At 48.4% G+C, this 8,166-nt stretch overlaps 5 protein-coding genes across 5 annotated transcripts, besides 9 other annotated features; all 5 read left to right on the top strand.

Moving 5' to 3' along the window:
* Positions 1–1,770: a sequence feature (heterozygous, non-Esmeraldo-like haplotype).
* Positions 375–447: a sequence feature (A-rich).
* Tc00.1047053510345.50 (hypothetical protein, conserved) lies at positions 697–1,365 on the top strand (the record flags this gene model as incomplete). The annotated part of the gene is made up of 1 exon (XM_800375.1): positions 697–1,365. The coding sequence occupies one exon, from the start codon at positions 697–699 to the stop codon at positions 1,363–1,365; it is 669 nt and encodes a 222-aa protein (XP_805468.1).
* Positions 1,542–1,683: a sequence feature (A-rich).
* On the top strand, positions 1,727–4,075 carry Tc00.1047053510345.40 (hypothetical protein, conserved; the record flags this gene model as incomplete). Its single annotated transcript, XM_800374.1, has 1 exon — positions 1,727–4,075. One exon carries the CDS (start codon positions 1,727–1,729, stop codon positions 4,073–4,075), a length of 2,349 nt encoding a protein of 782 aa, XP_805467.1.
* Positions 1,771–1,812: a sequence feature (areas merged during assembly that could not be assigned to a particular haplotype. This can correspond to areas where the two haplotypes were merged or to regions with more than two copies in the genome that were merged during assembly.).
* Positions 1,813–3,279: a sequence feature (heterozygous, non-Esmeraldo-like haplotype).
* Positions 3,280–3,294: a sequence feature (areas merged during assembly that could not be assigned to a particular haplotype. This can correspond to areas where the two haplotypes were merged or to regions with more than two copies in the genome that were merged during assembly.).
* Positions 3,295–8,166: a sequence feature (heterozygous, non-Esmeraldo-like haplotype).
* Positions 4,252–4,316: a sequence feature (T-rich).
* Positions 5,055–5,079: a microsatellite.
* On the top strand, positions 5,239–5,877 carry Tc00.1047053510345.30 (uncharacterized protein; the record flags this gene model as incomplete). The annotated part of the gene is made up of 1 exon (XM_800373.1): positions 5,239–5,877. One exon carries the CDS (start codon positions 5,239–5,241, stop codon positions 5,875–5,877), a length of 639 nt encoding a protein of 212 aa, XP_805466.1.
* On the top strand, positions 6,042–6,590 carry Tc00.1047053510345.20 (uncharacterized protein; the record flags this gene model as incomplete). The annotated part of the gene is made up of 1 exon (XM_800372.1): positions 6,042–6,590. The coding sequence occupies one exon, from the start codon at positions 6,042–6,044 to the stop codon at positions 6,588–6,590; it is 549 nt and encodes a 182-aa protein (XP_805465.1).
* On the top strand, positions 7,483–8,166 carry Tc00.1047053510345.9 (protein kinase, putative; the record flags this gene model as incomplete). Its single annotated transcript, XM_800376.1, has 1 exon — positions 7,483–8,166. A coding segment is annotated over one exon (684 nt), but the record flags the coding sequence as incomplete, so codon positions are not given.

The following is an 8,166-nucleotide window of genomic DNA, read 5'->3' as shown; positions in this document are numbered from 1 at the left end:
GCTGCGGCGGCGCCGAGGGAGGAGGAGGAGGCGCCCGGGCAGAAAGGCGTGACCGCGGAACACGTGCTGCAGGTGCTGGAGGAGGCCCTGGGCGACCATGCGGAGTGCGAGGGGCTGAAGCAGCTGCTTGGGGGTGACGTTGAGGCCTTCCTGCTTGTGCGGGTCCTCCTGCTGACGCGTGGCAATGACAGAAACGCATTTGAGAATGGCATCTTTAAGCTGCTGCTGTCGTTGAAGCCACAGATTTCAGTGGAGCGGGTTATCTTGTGGATGTCGGGGCGTGACCGCACCGCGTAGCTCCCGCATTCCGTGTGGTGTTCTTTCTGCCGTTTCTGAGATCCGCGCACACGGCGTTTGTGTGGGGCTCGCCGTGTTTTTTTCTTTTGTTATTTGTATTCATTATTTATTTGCTTTTTTGTTGTTTTGCCTTTTATTTTATTTTATTTTTTATTTGGGCGGCAGCGCTTTGCCAGACAGCCGTCACTGCCCGGACTGTGCTTTTGATGGTAGTAATTGTTTTTGTACCCTGACTGTCTCACGCCGCACTGGATGGCCAGGTTGACGCTGACCCGTTTCTCTGCTTTTTAAACAGTTGTGCTGTTGCTTCGTTGTCGTTTATTTCTTTCAACGAAAGCATGGCATTGATTACTTTCAGAGAGCCCTCCGTGTTTTTTATGTTTCATTGTTATTGTCGTGATGCCGTCAAATGTGCCGAAATGTGCGTATATATTTGTCTATCTGTCCTTGTTGTTTGGTGTTTACAGTCTGCATTTTGGGTTTATTGTGGAGTGTTTTTTTTTTCTCTTGCTTTTTGTGTGTTGCCTTTGTGAAGCTGTTTTAGTTTCTCAGGGTTCTGAATTAAGTTGGATTCTAAGGGAAAAAATTATTATTATTATTGTTTGTTTGCTAATGAGTGTGCGGAGTATTGTGACAAAGCAGCTTCTACGACAGTCCACGTTGCAGCCGCGGCTGAAGCTTCCTGCTGGTAGGGTCGTGTCACTTGAGGAGGGTCGACGTTTGGCACGCTTGGTACACGAGGAGGCGGAACAAACAGATGCTGCCAATTTGGCTGCCGTTGAGAATCGGTCGCTGAATTCGCCTGTCGTTCTGGAGGAGGAGGTATCGAAGCGCATTTTGCTGCTGCGACAGAGGAGTAATAAGGCTGCCAATATCAGGGCAGCTGTCGCTTATGCCCAGCGTAGCAAGGTGCCCGGTGCCGTGGGGAAAATGGGGACAGAGGTGCGTGAGGTGGCCGTGAAGTTGCTGCGCAAAGATTCTTCTGCTCGTGGCGCATTGAAGGAGCGTCATGAACGCACCAAAAGGACGAGAGCCTCGAAGAAGCGGGCGGTTGGCACACGCAAGTGAGGGAGCGTGTGGGAATAATGAATTTTTCTTTTTTTTTTCGGTACTTAATTGTGTAATATGCCTGTGGGGGGCATCAAACTTTCTCTGTGGGCTTTTTTCTTGCGAATGCTTTTTTTTATTTTTCTACGACTTGTCGTGGGTGAATGACGGTCTCTGTGCCTTCCATACGCATGTACTTTACTTTTTTCATTTTCCCCCTTTTTCTTTTTTTATTTCATCCACTTTATAACTTATGTTTAGGATTTTTTTTTTTTGTTTAGTGGAAATCGTTAATATTTATTTATTTCTTTATTTCTGCGTGTTTTTTTTTTTTTTTTTGTGTGTGCGTGTGTTTGCAGAACGGACTGGTTCTTGTGAATAAATGATGTTGCCTACGTGCGTATCGCTGTTGGTTTTGTGGAGTTCACTGCTGTTCACGAACACCACTTTGCCTGATTTTAAAGAGAGTTTTGGCATTGCGACCGTGTCCAACTTGTCCTGTGGGAATGCACGGATTGGGCCGTCGAATGGCTCGTTCAATTCGTCACTGTGGTCTATTGGCATTTCAGAGCGATCTTTGCTCTCATGCGCCGTAGACATTGAAATGGGCCGCGTTCGATCTCGACTCTACACGGATGTTGACGTGTCCCCAACTGCGGTGTCTCTCTTGAGATCCTCGGATGATCAGTGCTCCAATGCCGTTTTTACCAAGGACGCCTGCGTGTTTGGTATGACATTGGATAACGTTCGGCTCGACCCTCCTGATCCAATGCTTGAGGCGCTGATATCTTTGTTGAAGGAAACGATTGAGAAAAATTCGGGTGTTTACTTTTGTGACGTTCTTGTCCCGCACTTTGAAGATGAGCTGAGGAATCAAACGGTGAATCTACCGGAACCACTTCTCCCTTTTGTCCACGGCGCCACTCCTTTAAATGGTTCAACTATTTTTCGTGGGCTGTTGAACATTTTGAATAATTTGCCGGACATTTTGAATATACGACTGAAAGCAATTGAGCCTTCCAATACGACAATTCAACTGCATTTGAATTTTTCTCATGGATTTGAATTTTCAAAAACCAACATGACATGGAATACTAGTGGATTTGGCTTTTTGCCGGAGATGTTTCAGTCAACATTGGATGCGCTTTTTGATGGTCCTGTTGTGTGGAGTGAAGCTGGACCTTTTGCTGGCGCTGAAGATCTCGGTATAAAAATTCGAACACCGCGCCCTTTTAATATGTCGGTAGATATCTCAATGTATAATCTTACTTGCGGAACTGACGGGTTCTACTGCAGTCTACCATGTACCAATGGAATTGAGCTGCTAAATCTGCGTCTATATGGTTTGAATGAGTGGGATCGGCTTGTTGTGAATTACATTGGTCCTTTTGTTACGCAGAGAATTAATGAACTTTTTAGTTCCATGATAATTCCCTTTTGTAATACAACCGACAATCGCTTTCAAATCCCTATAAAAGAATCTCCAGATATTATTTCTGTGCCTCCAACAGAAGTAATCGTTCCTTCTGTACTTGTTGGTTTTGCACTTGTTTTTGGGTCAACTTTTTTGAGCATCAGGAAACATCGTAAATCCCCTGTATATTTGCTTGATGGAAGCATTATACCACTTTGGCGTGTGCTGTTGGAGGATACGCTACTGATTCTGATGATTGTGGTAAACGCGCTGGCGTTCATATGGTCAAATTGCACCACCGCCGCAAGGATTGTTGCTGGTGATGAAGTGACATTGCTGTCCTTCTCCCTCATGGAGACATCTACGAATCTTTACAAAGCTGGTCTGAGGCCATTTGCGGTACTGGTTTTTGTTTTCAGTGGGCTTTATCCGTACCTTAAACTGTTTACTATTATGACCTGCACACTTGTTCTTCAGAAGCCGGAGTCGATGATATTGAAGGTGATTGATTATTTTGGGAAACTCTCATTTTTGGATTCATATGCGATGGTGGTTATGTCTAGTGGCCTGCAGATGGAGGGAATTGCAGATGTGAAGATTATTGCTGGGTTTTACGTCTTTCTTGCGGCAACGGTTCTTTGTGTTTTTACCGGTAACTACGCCACAACTTTTTGGCGTTGCAACACGTCGCTTCGTATGCGATCCAATTCAATACCCCGACCCATGAAGGAAGTTCCAGATGAAGCGTTACTTTTGGCTCCGTTAACTGTGAATGAGAGGCATATCGTGGAGATGCCAAATACCCCTCGAAGTAATTTTCGATCCCTGTTTTGGCGTGTACTCAATGCTTTGTTTGTTGCCGCTTGTATTTTACCGCCATGGATAACGCCATGTCTGAGCTACCGGGTGAGAGGTGCCGCTACTATTATTCAGCCAAATGACCGGAATATGACGCTGTATGAGCTTTCTTCCGCGTCCACTTCGCTTCTTCTGACATGTGTGTTTACTATCTGCATTGCTCCGCTCCTTTATGCTGCATTTTACCCACGGTTGGCTCTGCTTGCTTCTTGGGGCGCGGCGGATGCATTTCTTCTGGCGTGTGTGGCCGGTATATTTCAGTTGGAGAGGTTTGTGGAGTTTGTTATTGGAACTAACATGAGGAGCTTGTACACGGCAGAGGCACGCCTTCTCTGGCCTATGATCCCGCTTTTAATCGCATCTGTATGGCAGTGGGTTCTTGCGGCGGAACATGTCTTTGGGTTGTCAGAGTTTATAAGAAATTACCGGGCGAAACCTCTAGAGGCGCTGGCATCCTAAATGGGGCGGGAGGAGGATTTACTTTTGATGTGACCAACCGGGGTGGCTTGGAGGGGCTACGATGTACACAGAAGGCGGGAACTAGTAGTTGGGCGTTGAAATCACCCTCTATACATGCACCAAAGACGATGTAGGGGGGAGCATTCTTCCTCATTCCTTTTTTATTCTTTGGTACGAAAAGTAAAAAAAAAAAGAGATAAAAAGAGATAAAACAAAAAACAAAGAAGGAAGAAGACATAAATGGCATGATTGATGTTGGCGCAACCAATTTTTTTTCTTTGTATGTGTGTGTGGGTGTGGAGAGGGGGGACGGTGCATGAGAGAAAATACATGCAAATTGCGGCACTGCACGCATCGCATTCTTTGGTGCCGTCTTGGTACCCAATCTGCATTTTGGATGCCGAAGACCGTCGTGTGTGCGCAGGAAGTGGAAATATTTGATAGCAATGAGAATGCCGTTTGGTTCTGAAGGTTTTGCGGGATGGATGGAGGCGCAAACAGAGGTGGGGAGGAGAACAAACAAACAAAGAGACAAAAAGGGAAGAAGGAGGAGCTAGAAGAAGTTTTTGCCAAGTTTGTTTACGTGTTTTTTTCCTATGACACTGTGGCTATGCGTTTTTTTTTTTTTTCCTTGTTACTCTCTTGTAACGTTCTTGCGTGTGTAATTGTTTTATTGTTATATGTTTATATGGCCTTTTTTTTTTTTTTTTTTTGAAATCTTTCCGTTGAATGGAGAGAAGCCACTCTTTTCATTAGCGTAGGGGGAGGGAGGGAGGGTAACAAGACGTGTGTCCTATAGCTGGTGGTTGTGGTGGAAGCAATCTAAGGCAGTCCCGGAGTGTTTTTTTTTCTTTTTTCTGTTTTCTTCCCCCCCCCCCCCCCTATATATACGTACATATATATAACGAATAGAGACACGGGGACAGGACGTTATGTTTACCAATTGATTATTCATGCTTTCTTCCTCTCTTAATGCGCGTGTTGTTGTTGTTGTTGTTGTTGTTTTGCCACGAATTACTTCACGTTACATATATATATATATATTTCCTTTAAGAAAAAGTTTTTTTTTTGTGTGTTGTTTTAATGGATTGCCATGTGTTTGCATACGTTTGTTTGTTTCTTTCTTTCTTATCACATAAGTGTAGGGGCGGGGCGGGGAGGAAATGTTGAGTGCAACGGAAACATGGCGTCAGTGCGCCGCAATGATGGACAACACCTCGAAGGAAGAGCTGCTTTCCGCAGCTGCTGTTGCTGGGGAAACACTTGCAGCCGATGAGCCAACGCGGTGTACATTTCCCGATGGCCCACAGGAGACGAGTAATGCAATGCTTGTAAATGCCCTTCTTTTTCTTTTTAGGCAGCTATGCGCCGAGTACATACGAGACGCAGACACGGCGCGTCAGTTTCTTCTGTCACCGCAATTCGGCGTTGCCCCGCAGACCGCAGACGTCATTGTGGAAGTATGGATGAAGAATGGCCGAGGCGTCATGGCACAGGCGCGGCGCCGGACCGTCGCAGACTTTTGCAGCATGGCAACCTGTGGAGACGCCGCGTTGGAACGCGTGCCACTTTTTCTTGCCTCGAGATCGCGTGTTGTGGTGGCGGAAGGGAACGTGTCGGAGGAGGGTTTGAACCTTCAAGACAATGAGCACCGCGTGGAGTCCTTGCTAGCACTTCCCGCAACTGCCAAATATCCTTGTGGCGTGGAGGTTGTTGTCGGGTCCGAGGAGGCCTATATGCTGTTCTGTGAACTTGACAAGGTGCAGGCAAAGCTTGATGCCTTGCTCATGCACTCCCAGTAGTGCGGCAGTTGATCAAAAGCAGGAACGCATCGTATTTAGAAACGGAACCGTTTTGAATATAAAATAGAGGGATTAGGGTACCGTATATGTTTTTTTTTTTTTTTTAAGTATCATGTCTAATTGTTTTTCTTTTTTCCTTTTCTTCTTCTCGGGCATTAGAGTGGATGAGAGCGTCGGTGAAGGTCTGGCTGCAGGAGCAGAGGCGACGAAGAAACACCCTGCCGCCCGAGGAGGAAGCACACATTCAGAGAATAAAGGATCGTCTGCGGATTGGTAGCCCTCTTTGTGAGCCTTATGACTCGCACACGGAAAGCAGTTGGAGAAAACCGACGCCCGTCAGTTCGGCTACCGCAGACAGCCTGCTGCAGCACAACGCCGTTCTTCTTTCCCGACTAGAAGACGTGGAGGAGGCACTTCGATACAGTGAAAAAGAGCGGCAAAGGCTGCGCACCCAGCTGCTTCAGGCATCTGACGAAAACCGTCGGTGTGCCATGCAGCTTATACAACTGGCGCTGGATACTCGTCGGGGGGAATTGCTTCTTGAAGAACAACTCTTCCGTGAAAGATTGCTGCGTCATGAGAGTGAAAAAAGGCAGAAGTTTCTTTGGGAGCTGGACCGCCGCCTAAGTAGCAATAGATGCGCGCACGCATCGCACAATGAGCGGCTTCAAGGCAGCCCAAGAGTTTCATTGAGTAAGCAATTTTACGCCTAGCCGTTTAAAAGTTTTTGCACTTTAGAAAACAAAGGTATCAAAGCCAACAACCGCAATTTAACTGTCTTATTTATCACTAAGCAACATTGTGCGCGTTAATCATGCCTTTAGATTGGGGTTTCTGTGACACAGGCGCCACGTAAATTGCAGCTCTGGGCGCTTTGGTAATCATTTGGAAGGGAGGGAAAACGCCTGTTGTTCCGGCGTTGGCAGGCCCTACGGGGGCGTGGGCGAGGGGAGGAGCCACCTAATGGTGGAGGTTCGTCCTGTTGCGTGGGGGACGCTCCGACGGAGTGGGTATTGCTGCTGCGTGGTCTTTTGAACGCTCTGTTGGTCGTAGTGGAGCCACTTCTTTGCGCGATTGATAGGCTGCAGCAGATGAGCGGAAGAATTCCCGCTTCGTGCAGCGTCACTGTGCAAGCAACACATGCTATGCGGCGTTTGCTGCTGGAGGAGCGACTGCAGCGTTGGCGGATTGGGGTGGAGTGCACGCTGGATTACGCGAGTTGCATTGTCAGCGACTTTCTGCTGCCGATGCAGCGCCGCGGCCGCCTGCTGGGCGAACACGCGGCTGCCTTGCTGAGGCTGTTCTCGTGACATGATATCTGCGGTCGCCGCGACAGTGTCTTTTTTCCCTTTTCTTTATCGCTCTTCTTTTTTTTCTATTGCTGCTACCTTTTTCCCGTGAGTCTTTGCCTGCACGGACCGTCCTCTCCCGTCGTTGCCGGTTTCTTCGTTAGTTTTTGCCACACACTTTAGGCGTGCTTATTGACTCATCTGAAGAAGAGCAAACACGTAGAAGAGGGAATACTTGTCGCCACGGGACACAAGGGCACATACACAGAAGCATATACATATCTATACATATATAGAGTGTGTGGGGAAGTGTCGGATGGAGAGGCTGCGTGAGCGGTGCATACTGGGGCGAGAGGTGGTGATCTCCAAGCTGCTTGGAGCTGGGGCGAACGGCCGCGTGTACCTTGCCGCTCCTGTGAGCCAGTCGGATGAGTCGAATCAGTTCTCGTACCCGCCTCACTTTGTGGTGAAGGTGATGCAGAAGGACCTGTTTCCCGCAGGCCATCTGGAGACGATCCTGAAGGAAATCAATGCCGTGCGCGTGCTGAAGCACCCGTTTATTGTGAGTTATGTGGGCGCGTGGGTGGAGGCTGGCGGCGGGGAACACGACGGGAGTGTGTGCCTGGCCATGAAGTACTGCGACGGCGGCGATCTCCACGACCTGATTCTCGAGTACAAGAAGAGGGACGAGTACGTTCCGAACGACCTGGTGATGATGGTGATGCTGCAGATCTTCTCGGCGCTGAATCACGGCCACGCGCACCACATCATTCACCGCGACATCAAGCCGGCGAACCTTTTCCTTGTGCGCGGCGAGAGCGGCTGTGGGGGCGTGGCGAGGGCTCTTGTGGGCGACTACGGGCTGGCGCGCCCGGTGGAACGCACGGTGGAGCTGGCCAAGACGCGCGTTGGCACGCCGTGCTACTGTTCACCGGAGATTGTGGCTGGGGAGGCGTACACCACCAAGACGGACATTTTCTCCGCTGGCGTGACGTTTTTT

This window comes from Trypanosoma cruzi, genomic scaffold (genome assembly GCF_000209065.1).
Source record: "Trypanosoma cruzi strain CL Brener 1047053516717 genomic scaffold, whole genome shotgun sequence".
Taxonomy (NCBI): domain Eukaryota; phylum Euglenozoa; class Kinetoplastea; order Trypanosomatida; family Trypanosomatidae; genus Trypanosoma; species Trypanosoma cruzi.
The sequence above is the reverse complement of the archived record's forward strand: the minus strand, read 5'-3'. Positions and strand labels throughout refer to the sequence as shown.